The sequence below is a fragment of the Entelurus aequoreus genome, linkage group LG05 (assembly GCF_033978785.1).
Source record: "Entelurus aequoreus isolate RoL-2023_Sb linkage group LG05, RoL_Eaeq_v1.1, whole genome shotgun sequence".
Classification (NCBI taxonomy): domain Eukaryota; kingdom Metazoa; phylum Chordata; class Actinopteri; order Syngnathiformes; family Syngnathidae; genus Entelurus; species Entelurus aequoreus.
In genome coordinates, this window is record NC_084735.1 from 88,016,578 (window position 1) to 88,032,355 (window position 15,778).

The 15,778-nt window shown below is 43.2% G+C and overlaps 2 protein-coding genes across 3 annotated transcripts in view; one reads left to right on the top strand and one right to left on the bottom strand.

Annotated features, from left to right (window-relative positions):
• The window catches only part of LOC133651244 (zinc finger protein OZF-like), a 42,548-nt gene that overhangs the window by 14,598 nt on the left and 12,172 nt on the right, over nucleotides 1-15,778 (top strand). The gene's annotated exons all lie outside the window — the stretch shown is intronic.
• Nucleotides 5,344-11,733, bottom strand: LOC133651243 (uncharacterized protein K02A2.6-like). Its single transcript, XM_062049298.1, has one exon. It carries the CDS (start codon nucleotides 10,857-10,859, stop codon nucleotides 7,455-7,457), a length of 3,405 nt encoding a protein of 1,134 aa, XP_061905282.1. The 5' UTR covers nucleotides 10,860-11,733; the 3' UTR covers nucleotides 5,344-7,454.

The following is a 15,778-nucleotide window of genomic DNA, read 5'->3' on the forward strand; positions in this document are numbered from 1 at the left end:
TTAAACAAGTTGAAAAACTTATTCGGGTGTTACCATTTAGTGGTCAATTGTAAGGAATATGTACTGTATTGTGTAAACTGTACTCCTTCATATAATGTATTCTCTTCCTTTGCGATCTACTAATAAAAGTATCAATCAATCAGGACCAGTCTCACTAGCGCCCCTAGTGGTAGGGACCACTGGTCCTGTACCCCCCCTCTCAGTAAGCTGTGGAGTCCCCCAAGGCAGTATATTGGGGCCTTTACTGTTCCTAATATACATAAACCACATGTCATCAGCATGCGACTGTGAATTGTTCTTGTTTGCGGATGACTCTGGCCCTGCTGGTGTCCGGCAAGGACAAGTCACAGTGGAGAAAATCCTCAGTGCTGAGCTCTGTAGAACTTGCACCTGGCTCGCTGACAACAAGCTATCCATACACTTGGGTAAAACTCAATCCATCCTGTTTGGGACCAAAATCAATCTTAAGAAAGTCAATGACTTCACTATAAAAGTGGGTGACATTGTTATCACCAGGAAAGATGAGGTCACCTACCTAGGTTCCATTCTAGAGGCTAACCTTTCCTGTGATAAAATGGCAACCAAGGTCATCAAAAAGGTCAACCAACGAACAAGATTTCTTTACAGAATCTCCTCTCTGGTCAACAAAAACACCTTGAGGATTCTGGCGGGAACTCTCGTTCAACCCTTTTTCATTACGCATGCACCTCCTGGTACCCTAGCACCTCCAAAACCCTCAAATCTAAACTCCAACATCTCAGAACAAGCTAGTCAGGTTACTTCTAGACCCTCCCACCCCAGATCCCACCTCACTCCTACCCACTTCTCTAAAGTGGGCTGGCTCAAGGTGGAGGACAGAGTTAAACAACTTGCACTGAGCCTAGTCTATAAAATCCGCTACACCTCCCTGATACCGAAGTACATGTCAAACTACTTCCTTAACGTAAATGACCGCCATAACCACAACACCAGGGGGAGCTCCACTAACCACGTTAAACCCAGATTACGAACTAACAAAGGTCTTAACTCATTCTCCTTCTATGCCACATCAATGTGGAATGCACTCCCAACAGGTGTAAAAGAAAGGGCATCTCTATCCTCCTTCCAAACCGCAATAAAAGAACACCTCCAGGCAACTTCAACCCTTAACTAACACCCTCCTTCCACATCCCACCCTCCCCGGATTGTAAATAATCAAATGTAAATAATCAAATGTATATACTTGTTCTTATGCTTTCTGATCTCTCTCTCTCTTTCTCTCTCTCTATGTCCACTACTCGCTGTACATATCCTACCAAGTCAGTCCTACACTCTCTCTCTCTCGCTCTCTCTCTCTCTATGTCCACTACTCGCTGTACATATCCTACCAAGTCAGTCCTACACACTCTCTCTCTCTCTCTCTCTATGCCCACTACTCGCTGTACATATCCTACCAAGTCAGTCCTACACTCTCTCTCTCTCTCTCTCTCTCTCTATGTCCACTACTCGCTGTACATATCCTACCAAGTGAGACCTACACTCTCTCTCTCTCTCTCTCTCTCTCTCTCTCTCTCTCTCTCTCTCTCTCTCTCTCTCTCTCTCTCTCTCTCTCTCTCTATGTCCACTACTCGCTGTACATATCCTACCAAGTGAGACCTACACTCTCTCTCTCTCTCTCTCTCTCTCTCTCTATGCCCACTACTTGCTGTACATATCCTACCAAGTGAGACCTACACTCTCTCTCTCTCTCTCTCTCTCTCTATGCCCACTACTTGCTGTACATATCCTACCAAGTGAGACCTACACTCTCTCTCTCTCTCTCTCTCTCTCTCTCTCTCTCTCTCTCTATGCCCACTACTTGCTGTACATACCCTACCAAGTGAGACCTACACTCTCTCTCTCTCTCTCTCTCTCTCTCTCTCTCTCTCTCTCTCTCTCTCTCTCTCTCTCTCTCTCTCTCTCTCTCTCTCTCTATGTCCACTACTCGCTGTACATATCCTACCAAGTGAGACCTACACACTCTCTCTCTCTCTCTCTCTCTCTCTCTATGTCCACTACTCGCTCTACATATCCTACCAAGTCAGTCCTACACTGTTCCAATATCCATTTCTCTGATGATGCAATTGTTGATGACTGAAGTGTTGATAACAACCAAACCTAACCCCCCCCCCCCTCCACATCCCACACCCCGGATTGTAAATAATGTAAAAAATTAAATGTATATACTCTGATGATTATCTTGTGTGATGACTGTATTATGATGATAGTATATACTATCATCCCTATAACCCTAACCCTAACCCTAACCCATATCTGTATCATGAATCAATTGAAGTGGACCCGGACTTAAACAAGTTGAAAAACTTATTGGGGTGTTACCATTTAGTGGTCAATTGTACGGAATATGTACTGTACTGTGCAGTCTACTAATAAAAGTTTCAATCAATCAATACAACCAGGCACGTGCACACATAGGGCCCTATGGGTGCCTGAGCCCCTGCCCTTTTTTGCCTCGTCTTAAAAAGTGCCCTCTGCCTGTGTGTGTGTTGTTTTTTTTCCTTTAAACAACATTAATAAATTCCTGTCAGGGATGTAAAAGAAAAAGAAAAACAAAAAAACAGCGGTACAAAAACTCCACGTTTTCTTGTAATAGCGGCTTGTTTGAGCCTGCCGCTTCCGCCAGAGAGAGCACGTGCAGCTGTCATCGAGGAGGGGCTAAAGGTTTAACCCCCGCGGGCGCCATCTGGTGGCGGAGATCCGGCAGATTCTCCAACGTCATTATATATAAAGCTCCGGGAGTCGCAAACGGCAACAATCACTTTGTCCTCCACGCTGCAGTTTACCCCGGACTGCACTGACGCTGATTGGCTGTTACTTGCATGACTATTTTAATCATCGACTTGTTATAATGTACAATATCGAAGTTGGTCTTTATTCGTTTGGAAACCGGCTTGCTTTCGCGGTTCAAGAGAGTAACTCCTGACTGCAGCCTGCAGATCGAGGAGGGGATTAAATCTTCCCTAAATGTGGACAGCTCTAAACTTTTAAACGTTTAGCCTTTCCTCGATCTGCGGGTGAGTAAGTGAGAGGAGAGAGAGCCAACTGCGCCCCTGAGACGTGACAGTGGAGCAACTTGAAGCTGTGAGTTCTGGTCTAGTCGCCGTCCACTTATTCAGCATCTAATTTGGGTCATATTGCAGAAAAACGCTGTATTATTCTATGATTCAATGTGTCAGCTTCTCTTTTTGCCGGACGTCGGAGCACGCCGCATCAATTGAGCACGCCACATCAAGTCCGCACAGAGCAGAGCGGATCGTGCGGGACAGGAAGTAATGTACAAAATACAAAATAAATACCGGGTTAATTTTCAAAATAAAATGCACTGTGTTTACGGCGGATCACATTTCTCTCACAGTAGAGTTTTAGATATAAGGTTATTGTGACTTTGCTATTACTGTGTGGGTTAACAAAATAATAATAATAATAATGATAATAATAACAATAAGAAGAAGAAGAACAATGATAATGATAATAATAATAATAATTATTATTATTATTATTAATAATAATAATAATTTCAGCATTCTGGGGATATAAGATGTAGGTTATCTGTTGGGAATATTGCCATCTGTATTTAAACTTGATTCATGTTGATTATGCCTGCAGCACAATGGCAAAAAAAGAAAGGATATACTGCCCTCTACTGGCCCCTGGTCCATATTTTTGGCCCTGTATTGCGTTTCAGTTGTTTAGTCTGAGCATTAAGTGAGATAGACCATAAGTTACAACTTGATGGTGTTTTCATCAAGTTAAGGGAAGAAGGACAGATTTTCACATTGAAGTTTTTTCCATTTGGGTATTAATTTTAGTATTTTTTTTCAAAGTTCATGTTGCACTGTTCAATGTTCAATATTAAAGTGCTTATCTTAAACAATAAATAGCCTAATAATAAACCAGTGTTTTGTTGCTTTTCATGTCTTCCACGCCTATGATAATGTGAATTAACTCATTATGACCATCATTTGTTGACACAAAAGAAATGGCAATCACTTTTACCTACAGAGGACACACAGCTAAGTAGTTAGAGCTTCCTATTAGCAAATTTAATTTTACATTAATTTCTATATTGTGTAAAGGACCAAAACAAAAATTCCTGCCCTTTTCTGACTTTGAGCCCCTGCCCCTCTATAATCATGTGCACGTCCCTGAATACAACCCTAGACTAACACCCTCCCCCCACCACATCCCACCTCCCCGGATTGTAAATAATCAAATGTATATACTTGTTCTTATGCTTACTGAGCTCACTATGTTCACTGCTCGCTGTACATATCCTACCAAGTGAGACGTACACTGTTTCAAAGTCCATTTCTCAGACAATTGTTGATGACTGAAGTGTTGATATCAACCAAACTTACCCCCCCCCCCCGCCCCCTCCACATCCCACACCCTGGATTGTAAATAATGTAAATAATTCAATGTATATACTCTGATGATTATCTTGTGTGATGGCTGTATTATGATGATAGTATATATCTGTATCATGAATCAATTTAAGTGGACCCCGACTTAAACAAGTTGAAAAACTTATTGGGGTGTTACCATTTAGTGGTCAATTGTACGGAATATGTACTGTACTGTGCAACCTACTAATAAAAGTTTCAATCAATCAATCAATCAATCAATCAAAAAAACACCATTTCAGTTCTGATAATTGATGTTGATTACTGATGGTCATTGTGTAGTATTTAATTTTTCAAAGACTTTTAAAAATATATATTAATATTTTTGTGAGGACCGGGAGTAATTATTGCAATATTTGGTGTGAAACAAAACATTAATACTGGGAAACGGGAGGGCGGAACCAAAGTGTTAGCGGACTTCTATGAGGAAAGGTACTTCCGCCGGACTTCTATGAGGAAAGGTACTTCCGCCGGACTTCTATGAGGAAAGGTACTTCCGCCGGACTTCTATGAGGAAGGGTACTTCCGCCGGACTTCTATGAGGAAAGGTACTTCCGCCGGACTTCTATGAGGAAAGGTACTTCCGCCGGACTTCTATGAGGAAAGGTACTTCCGCCGGACTTCTATGAGGAAGGGTACTTCCGCCGGACTTCTATGAGGAAGGGTACTTCCGCCGGACTTCTATGAGGAAAGGTACTTCCGCCGGACTTCTATGAGGAAAGGTACTTTTTTTTTTTTTTAAAGTTTTATTTATACATTTCAACATTTCAACAATCAAATAAGTACAAAAGTAGTACAAAACAGTACAAAAAGAATAAAAAGCAGCGCCAGGGGGTTATAAATTCAAAGTAACTAAAATAGAATGCAAAAAAAACATATATATAATATAAACAAAGTGCACTCAATTTCAGTAAACAACTCAAATTTGGAACACAGCATAATCGTCTTCACAGCTTTCTGGTTGCTAGAGGTAGAGAGTGTCTTAATGTACAGTTCTAACTCTTTTTTAAAGGCACAAAAGACAGGTCGGGTACTGAGAAACTTACATTTATGAATATAAAACTTAGCCAATAGTATAATGAGGTTGCAAAGGTAAAATTCCTTTTCAAATTTTTGTTCATATAGTGTAAAACCAAATATCACATCTTTAAAATTAAAGCACAAATGTGTCGTGAATATTGTCCAGGATGAAGCGACAGATGCCTGCCATAGTGATCGAGTGCTTTCACAAGTCCAAAACAGGTGGTAAACAGTCTCTGGATGCATGTTACATAAGGTGCAGGTAACATCAATGTCCTTCTTGTATCTAACCATCACAGTCTTTACAGGGTAATAACGATGAATGATTTTAAAAGATATCTCTTTGACTTTGTTGGTAAGTAAATACCTGTTAGGAAGGGACCATGTTTTGACCCAGCAGATGTCATTCACAATATTATTCCAGAGCGCAATTACATAGGAGACAGACACACAATCATTTTGGAATAAGCTGCGGATTTTTCTGTTATTTTTCTGATCAAAGCAAAGTTTCCCCACAGGAGTGTCAAGTGGATCATTCACAATTTTTACAGCAGAAAGAGGAGATGAGTAAGCCCTGTACAACATAACAACACCCGTTGGAATGGCATCAAATACAATGGCAAATTGTTTGGGAGTTACAGGGACCTTAAAGTGGTTGAGAAATTCTTGGTAATTAAAAAGTTGACCTTCCTTATTGAAAAGCTGACTCACTAAAATAATATCATTGTTGAACCAATTGTTGAGGAAAAGAGATTTCCTTTTGTAACATATATCTTTATTGTTCCAAATGAAGTATTTGGTAGGTGAGAAATGGTGCTTGTATATAAGAGAGCATGCCAGAAGGGCTTGTTTGTGGAAGTTTGAAAGAGCAACAGGAATCCTATCAATGCTGTAGTTACACAATAGCAAAAATTTTAGGCCTCCAAGGTTAGAAAATACATGATGAGAAATGAAGTTCCAAATTGAGGTAGGGTCTTTCAAATAGTGTCGTATCCAATTAATCTTGAAGGTGTTGTTTAGTGGAGTGAAATCCAGAAAGTTTAGACCACCCTGATTATAATTGTTCATTATAACAGATTTCTTAATATAATGAATTTTGTTTTTCCAAACAAAGTCAACAAGTATTTTGTCAATAGTTTTACATATTTTTTGGTTAAAGGCCTACTGAAACCCACTACTACCGACCACGCAGTCTGATAGTTTATATATCAATGATGAAATCTTAACATTATAACACATGCCAATACGGCCGGGTTAACTTATAAAGTGACATTTTAAATTTGCCGCTAAACTTCCGGTTCGAAACGCCTCTGAGGATGACGTATGCGTGTGACGTTGCCCGGCGAACACGGGTATGCCTTCCACATTGAAGCCGATACGAAAAAGCTCTGTTTTCATTTCATAATTCCACAGTATTCTGGACATCTGTGTTCGTGAATCTGTTTCAATCATTATTGTATACTGACTGTTAGTATGTAACACTAACAGTCATCCTCCTATTTCACCTTATCTATGTAATCACGAGAGCCGAGTCGGGAGCTGGTGTAGACGTTAGACAGCTTTATTGCCACACACCGAACGGAAGTTCAACCCAACATATATGAACCCACCTGGCACTCCCCCTAGTGGTCACTGGGTGTAACCATGCAGACAAAACATACAGCTCAATACACAACATCCCTCCCCACTTATTCAGATTCGCACCCACCTAAAACCACCCCTATTAACCCCAGCCTATAAAAACAGACTAGGCCATAAGCACTTAGAACGTGTGTTATGTGCAAAATGATGCTTTGTGCGAATCGGCGGTGTAACCATAAAATACATTGAAATACCCACTTAGGGGGCTATTGTAAATAGGGAACTCAAACTTAAACACATACCTGCTTACTGAGGCCGGGGGGTAGACTACCCCCGAACCTCGGAGTCAGTCAACGGGGATTATTCTGCCCCAAAACGTGACATGACTCTCTAACAACCCACGCCCCCAGTTCAGAGATTAAGGCGGTCTGGAGCTCTGGTAACCCGGAGTGGATACCTCCGGCCTGGCGCGCCAACATCCGCTCTCCGTCTGGGTGACCCTCCTGGCTCGGGGGCGACTGTCCCGGTTCCCAGAGCATCCCCTCTTGCCGGAGAAGGGGGGGGAGCAACCGGCTGGGCCCCAATTGTCAGTTCACTCGGCACAGCTGGTTGCTCTGGACCAGTGGGAACCAAAAGCCCACGGTCACCGGCTCTCATCTGCTCTGTGTGACGTCTCCAGAGTGCGCCTGCCCCCACATCCACGGAGTAGGATACCGGTCCCTCTTGTGATGCCACCAGTCCAGGCATCCACTTCTCCTCCCCCCGTCGATAATCACGCACCAGCACGGCCTCCCCCACTGCAAACCGTCTGTCCTTAGCCACCAGATCTCTGCGTTCTCGTTGGCCCTCCTGCGCCAGCTCCACCGTAGCCGACACGTTCGGCTTCACAAGGTCCAAGCGAGAGCGGAGCCGACGGCGCAGGAAGAGCATAGCCGGAGACTCACTCGTCGTCATGTGAGGCGCATTCCTGTAGCTGAGTAAAAATGCCTCCACTCGATGTTGCAGCGTAAATGTTCCCCTAGACGCTTTCAATGAACGCTTCAGCGTCTGCACAAAACGCTCTGCTTGACCGTTCGTGGCGGGGTGAAACGGCGCTGACCTTTTGTGCTTCACTCCGTTTGCCCGGAGAAATGCCCCGAACTCTGCCGCTGTGAATTGTGGCCCATTGTCACTAACCAGTGTCTCTGGTACTCCGTTGCGGGCAAACATACTCCTCAGGGCCTGTACAGTCTTCTCCGTCGTCGTCGTTTTCATCACCTGTACTTCCGGCCACTTAGAGTACGCATCTACCACCACCAAGAACATGTGTCCTTCGAACGGCCCCGCAAAGTCCACATGGATCCGTTGCCATGGAGATCCCGGCCACGGCCAGGTGTGTAGTGGGGAGAGCGCCGGGTTCTTTTGGTTCCGTTGACACGTAGAGCATGTCCTGGCCTGCTGTTCAATCTGGGCGTCTAACCCCGGCCACCAGACATGGCTCCGTGCAATGGCCTTCATCTTGACCATGCCTGGGTGCCCGGCATGTAGTTCCTTCAGAAGCTGCGGTCTCAACGCTGGAGGCACCACCACTCTACTGCCCCATAGCAAACACCCCTGGATCACCGTCAGTTCGTCTCGTCGCATGTAGAAGGGTGCCAACGCGTCCTTCTGCCCAACTGTTCCAACAAACTGGCCTGAAACTACCATATCTACTACCCTAGAGAGCACTGGGTCATATTTAGTTCCCTTCCTAATATCTTCACTGTCCACTGGGAGTGTCTCAAGGTGATGTACTGTCACCCTATCTACTGCATCTGGCTTTTCCCCATGCGCTACCTGCAGTGGCAACCGTGAGAGACCATCTGCATTCCCATGATCTGCTGCTTTCCTGTATTGGATTGTGTAGTTGTGTGCCGCTAACACTAACGCCCACCGCTGCAGTCGTGCGGCCGCCATAGGTGGCGTCGCCTTACTGGGACTCAATATACTTGTCAGCGGTCTGTGATCTGTGAGTAGTGTAAAATGGCACCCGTACAAATAGGCGTGGAATTTACGTACCCCAAAAATAATTCCCAGCGCCTCCCTTTCAATCTGAGCATAATTTTGCTCTGCCTTGCTGAGTGTCCTAGAGGCAAAGGCTATGGGTCTCTCCTCACCACCGGGCATCACGTGCGAAAGTACCGCGCCCACCCCATACGGCGACGCGTCACACGCTATCCGCAGGGGCAACCTGGGGTCATAATGCGTTAGCACCTGTTCTGATTGCAAATGGTCTTTTGCTGCCTTAAAGGCTTTCTCGCACTCTGGTGACCACTTCCATGCCACTCCGGTGTGCAACAGCTCATGTAACGGGCTGAGCATGGTTGCCATGTTTTTAACAAAACGCCCATAATAGTTTATCAGGCCCAAAAAAGAACGGAGCTGACTCACATTAATGGGGGCTGGGGCCTCCGCTATGGCCTTAAGCTTCTCTGGGGACTTATGTAGCCCTTTTTTATCAATGACATGCCCCAAATATTCTAATGAACTCTTGAAGAATTCACATTTCTCCTTCTGTACTCGCAAACCGAATTTTCCCAATCGGCCCAACACTGCATCTAAGTTTTTTAGGTGATCTGCATCGTTCTCCCCAGTCACCAAAATGTCGTCCAGGAAACAATGGACGTTGGGGAGGCCCTGCAACACTTGGTCCATGACTCGCTGAAAGATTGACGGCGCAGAGGTGATCCCGAAGGGAAGACGGTTATAGCAAAACATTCCCTTCTGCGTGGTAATGGTCAGATATTTACGGGAGTTTTCCTGAACCGGCACCTGTAAATATGCGTTCGCCAGATCTAATTTGCTGAAACGCTGCCCCCCTGCTAGCGATGCGAAAAGATCTTCTATCCTCAGAATGGGGTAGTGTTCAGCACAAAGCGCGGGATTCAAGGTCACTTTAAAATCTCCGCATATACGTACTTTCCCATTTTTTTTTAAAATGGGTACAATTGGAGTAGCCCATTCACTAAACTGTACTGGAGACAGTACGCCCCCCTGTTCCAAACGCTCTAATTCCTCCTCCACCTTCGGCCGAAGTGCATACGGCACCGCCCGTGCTTGGAAGAACTTCGGTTGATGCACCGGCTTGAGGGTTAACGCCACCTCAAAGCCCTTTAGTGTACCTAGACCTTCTTGGAACACCCTGGCATGGCTGTCTAGTACTGTCGCCATTGTGCGGTCTTCCTGTATGGGATGTGTAGCTCGAATAGTTTTAATCATTGTCCAATCTAACTTTACTTTTCGCAACCATTCTCGTCCAAAAAGAGAGAGAGCGTCACCCTTAACCACATACAGGGGGAGACGTGCCCGTTGTTTGTTGAGACGCACGTCTACTTTTATTACCCCCAAGGGTGTCATAACCTGCCCTGTATACGATCTCAACAGTAGGTTGGTGGTACGGAGGCGTAACTGGCTAAATTTAGCATTGTATACTTTTTCTGAAATGATCGACACTGCCGCACCTGTGTCTAACTCCATTTCTATAGTTTGTCCCTCCACTTTGGGTCTAACCCAGATAATCGCTGACGCAGCGCTATCATGTTTAACGCTTTTTTCTACCTCCACTACATGTAAGCCTCCCACCCCATCTGAATCTGTTGTCTCTGGGTCGCTGGGCTTAGTCTCCGCCTCTACCTGATCGGCCCTCTTTTTGAATTTTCCTTTCATTTTCTGTCCCTTTTTAACCCCAAAAACATGTGTTGTCTTCGGTCCCCCTTTATCCTCCCTGCACATACGAGCTATGTGCCCCCTTTTTCCACAATTGTGGCAGGACTGGTCCTTGTAAAAACATTCCTCCATTTTGTGATTTACTCTACCACAACGAGTGCATTTACGGCCCGGTGGCAAGGAGAGAGAGACAGCGTTCACCTTCTGTGAGCTACTGAGCTGTTGAGATTCACGTGCCACTGTTTCTATTGAAACTGCTAGTTCAACTGCTCTTTGGTATGTTAAATCCTTCTCTGTTAACAGCCTCTTTTTAATCGACTCACTGTTCAACCCACACACTAACCTGTCTCTTAGTGCATCCTGCAGGTAAGCTCCAAATTCACAGTGCTCTGATAAATTTTTTTTAGATCTGTTACATACTGTGTAATAGTTTCCCCCTCCCCCTGATCTCTCTTATGAAATCTATATCTCTCCGCTATCACTATGGGCTTTGGGGAGAAATGTGCTTGCAACAATGTCACTACCTCATCATACGTTTTCGTGCCCGGCTTCTCTGGGGCGATGAGGCTGCGCAGTAGACCGTACGTCGCCGGTCCCATCACGCTGAAAAACACCGGCAGCTTCCTCCCCTCATTCAGTCCATTTGCTGCCACGAAGTGCTCAAACCTCTCCACGTATGTCGACCACTGCTCCGTCGACTCATCAAAGGCGTCCATCTGTCCCAGGATGCCCGCCATGCTCGCAGGTCGTCCCGACGTGAGTCGTACCCCCGCTGCTATGCGGAGCTAATGCTAACAAAGCTAAGCTAACGCTAGCCGTCGATGAACTCCGCGGATTCGCCGCCACCCGCCTCTTAATCCGTCGGCAGGCGCATCCGTGCTCGTCGCCAATTATTGTATACTGACTGTTAGTATGTAACACTAACAGTCATCCTCCTATTTCACCTTATCTATGTAATCACGAGAGCCGAGTCGGGAGCTGGTGTAGACGTTAGACAGCTTTATTGCCACACACCGAACGGAAGTTCAACCCAACATATATGAACCCACCTGGCACTCCCCCTGGTGGTCACTGGGTGTAACCATGCAGACAAAACATACAGCTCAATACACAACAATCATGTTCATTGCATTATGGAGAAGGAAGCCGTGCAAGCAAAGAAGAAAGTTGTCGGTGCGAAATGGACGTATTTTTCGAACGTAGTCAGCCACAACAGTACACAGCCGGCGCTTCTTTGTTTACATTCCCGAAAGATGCAGTCAAGATGGAAGAACTCGGATAACAGAGACTCTAACCAGGAGGACTTTTGATTTGGATACACAGACGCCTGTAGAGAACTGGGACAACACAGACTCTTACCAGGATGACTTTGATTTGGATGACAAAGACGCAGACGTGCTACTGTGAGTATGCAGCTTTGGCTTTTTTTTGCGTATGTACGTAACTTTTTTAAAATATATAAGCTTCATGAACCTTGGGTTAGGTGAACGGTCTTTTGGGCTGAGTGGTTGTGTGTGTTGATCATGTGTTTGAATTGTATTGGCGTGTTCTATGGAGCTAGGAGCTAGCAGAGGAGCTAGGAGCTAGCATAACACGTACCGTACCGTACGTGCGCGTCACGTACGTAACTTTTTAAAAATATATAAGCTTTATGAACCTTGGGTTAGGTGAACGGTCTTTTGGGCTGAGTGATTGTGTGTGTTGATCAAATGTTTGAATTGTATTGGCGTGTTCTATGGAGCTAGGAGCTAGCAGAGGAGCTAGGAGCTAGCATAACAAACACGCAGGTGTTATTATGCAGGATTAATTTGTGGCATATTAAATATAAGCCTGGTTGTGTTGTGGCTAGTAGAGTATATATATGTCTTGTGTTTATTTACTGTTGTAGTCATTCCCAGCTGAATATCAGGTACCGTGAGTATGCAGCCTTGGCTGCTAAACATTCGATAACTTGACCGTATGTGCGCGTCACGTACGTAACTTTTTAAAAATATATAAGCTTTATGAACCTTGGGTTAGGTAAACGGTCTTTTGGGCTGAGTGATTGTGTGTGTTGATCAGGTGTTTGAATTGTATTGGCGTGTTCTATGGAGCTAGGAGCTAGCAGAGGAGCTAGGAGCTAGCATAACAAACACGCAGGTGTTTTTATGCAGGATTAATTTGTGGCATATTAAATATAAGCCTGGTTGTGTTGTGGCTAATAGAGTGTATATATGTCTTGTGTTTATTTACTGTTGTAGTCATTCCCAGCTGAATATCAGGTCACCCCTGGCTCTCACAGCATCTTCCCTATCTGAATAGCTTCAACTCCGCACTAGTCCTTCACTTGCACTTTACTCATCCACAAATCTTTCATCCTCGCTCAAATTAATGGGGAAATTGTCGCTTTCTCGGTCCGAATCTCTCTCACTTCATGCGGCCATCATTGTAAACAACAGGGAACCTTGCGTATATGTTCAACTGACTACGTCACGCTACTTCCGGTAGGGGCAAGCCTTTTTTTTATCAGATACCCAAAGTTGCAATCTTTATCGTCGTTGTTCTATACTAAATCCTTTCAGCAAAAATATGGCAATATCGCGAAATGATCAAGTATGACACATAGAATAGATCTGCTATCCCCGTTTAAATAAAAAAAATTCATTTCAGTAGGCCTTTAACATCTAAAGAAATAGCCGCATACGTAAGCCTGGAGATACCTTCTGCTTTGGAAAGCAAGGTTCTGCCTTTTAAGGATAAATCTCTCTGTAGCCATTGGTTAAATCTTTTCTTAGTTTTTTCTACTATTGGATTAAAGTTCAAGACCGATCTAGAACTCTGATTTTTAGTGCTTCCGCCGGACTTCTATGAGGAAAGGTACTTCCACCGGACTTCTATGAGGAAAGGTACTTCCGCCGGACTTCTATGAGGAAAGGTACTTCCGCCGGACTTCTATGAGGAAGGGTACTTCCGCCTCCTCGCCGGACAGATGTCGGAAGATGATAGAAGAGCTGCGTGTAATTATTGACCTGCTACTCCATCAAAATCACAAAAATGTTTATTTTCACGAATCGGAACGTTTTATGACAATCGTGACGTGGTTTGTGTCGGACTGTAGATGTGAAATGTCGAGTTAAAATCATTGTTTGGCAAGACCTTTGTTTGAGATGTCGCCGTGCTACAAAATGGCGGCGGACCTTCGCAAAAGATATTATTGTAGAAAACACACTGACATATATGTATTTAACTGCTATTTATGTGACTTAAACACACGCAGCATAGAGAGAATACCTGACATATATGTATTTAACTGCTATTTATTTGACTTAAACACACGCAGCATAGAGAGAATACCTGACATATATGTATTTAACTGCTATTTATGTGACTTAAACACACGCAGCATAGAGAGAATACCTGACATATATGTATTTAACTGCTATTTATGTGACTTAAACACACGCTGCATAGAGAGAATACCTGACATATATGTATTTAACTGCTATTTATGTGACTTAAACACACGCAGCATAGAGAGAATACCTGACATATATGTATTTAACTGCTATTTATGTGACTTAAACACACGCAGCATAGAGAGAATACCTGACATATATGTATTTAACTGCTATTTATGTGACTTAAACACACGCAGCATAGAGAGAATACCTGACATATATGTATTTAACTGCTATTTATGTGACTTAAACACACGCAGCATAGAGAGAATACCTGACATATATGTATTTAACTGCTATTTATGTGACTTAAACACACGCAGCATAGAGAGAATACCTGACATATATGTATTTAACTGCTATTTATGTGACTTAAACACACGCAGCATAGAGAGAATACCTGACATATATGTATTTAACTGCTATTTATGTGACTTAAACACACGCAGCATAGAGAGAATACCTGACATATATGTATTTAACTGCTATTTATGTGACTTAAACACACGCAGCATAGAGAGAATACCTGACATATATGTATTTAACTGCTATTTATGTGACTTAAACACACGCAGCATAGAGAGAATACCTGACATATATGTATTTAACTGCTATTTATGTGACTTAAACACACGCAGCATAGAGAGAATACCTGACATATATGTATTTAACTGCTATTTATGTGACTTAAACACACGCAGCATAGAGAGAATACCTGACATATATGTATTTAACTGCTATTTATGTGACTTAAACACACGCAGCATAGAGAGAATACCTGACATATATGTATTTAACTGCTATTTATGTGACTTAAACACACGCTGCATAGAGAGAATACCTGACATATATGTATTTAACTGCTATTTATGTGACTTAAAACACACGCAGCATAGAGAGAATACCTGACATATATGTATTTAACTGCTATTTATGTGACTTAAACACACGCAGCATAGAGAGAATACCTGACATATATGTATTTAACTGCTATTTATGTGACTTAAACACACGCAGCATGGAGAGAATACCTGACATATATGTATTTAACTGCTATTTATGTGACTTAAACACACGCAGCATAGAGAGAATACCTGACATATATGTATTTAACTGCTATTTATGTGACTTAAACACACGCAGCATAGAGAGAATACCTGACATATATGTATTTAACTGCTATTTATGTGACTTAAACACACGCAGCATAGAGAGAATACCTGACATATATGTATTTAACTGCTATTTATGTGACTTAAACACACGCAGCATAGAGAGAATACCTGACATATATGTATTTAACTGCTATTTATGTGACTTAAACACACGCAGCATAGAGAGAATACCTGACATATATGTATTTAACTGCTATTTATGTGACTTAAACACACGCAGCATAGAGAGAATACCTGACATATATGTATTTAACTGCTATTTATGTGACTTAAACACACGCAGCATAGAGAGAATACCTGACATATATGTATTTAACTGCTATTTATGTGACTTAAAGGTTGACAAAGTTACCCTAAACAGTGTTGGCAAAGTGCTAATATAATGTTTGATGTGATAAATTCCCTAGGTTCAATGTGGTAAGTGAGAGAAACCTTTAAT

Bases quoted from the DNA above. Each gene is read 5' to 3' on its own strand.
- LOC133651243 (XM_062049298.1), bottom strand. From the start codon at position 10,859: ATGGAGGAATGTTTTTACAAGGACCAGTCCTGCCACAATTGTGGAAAA.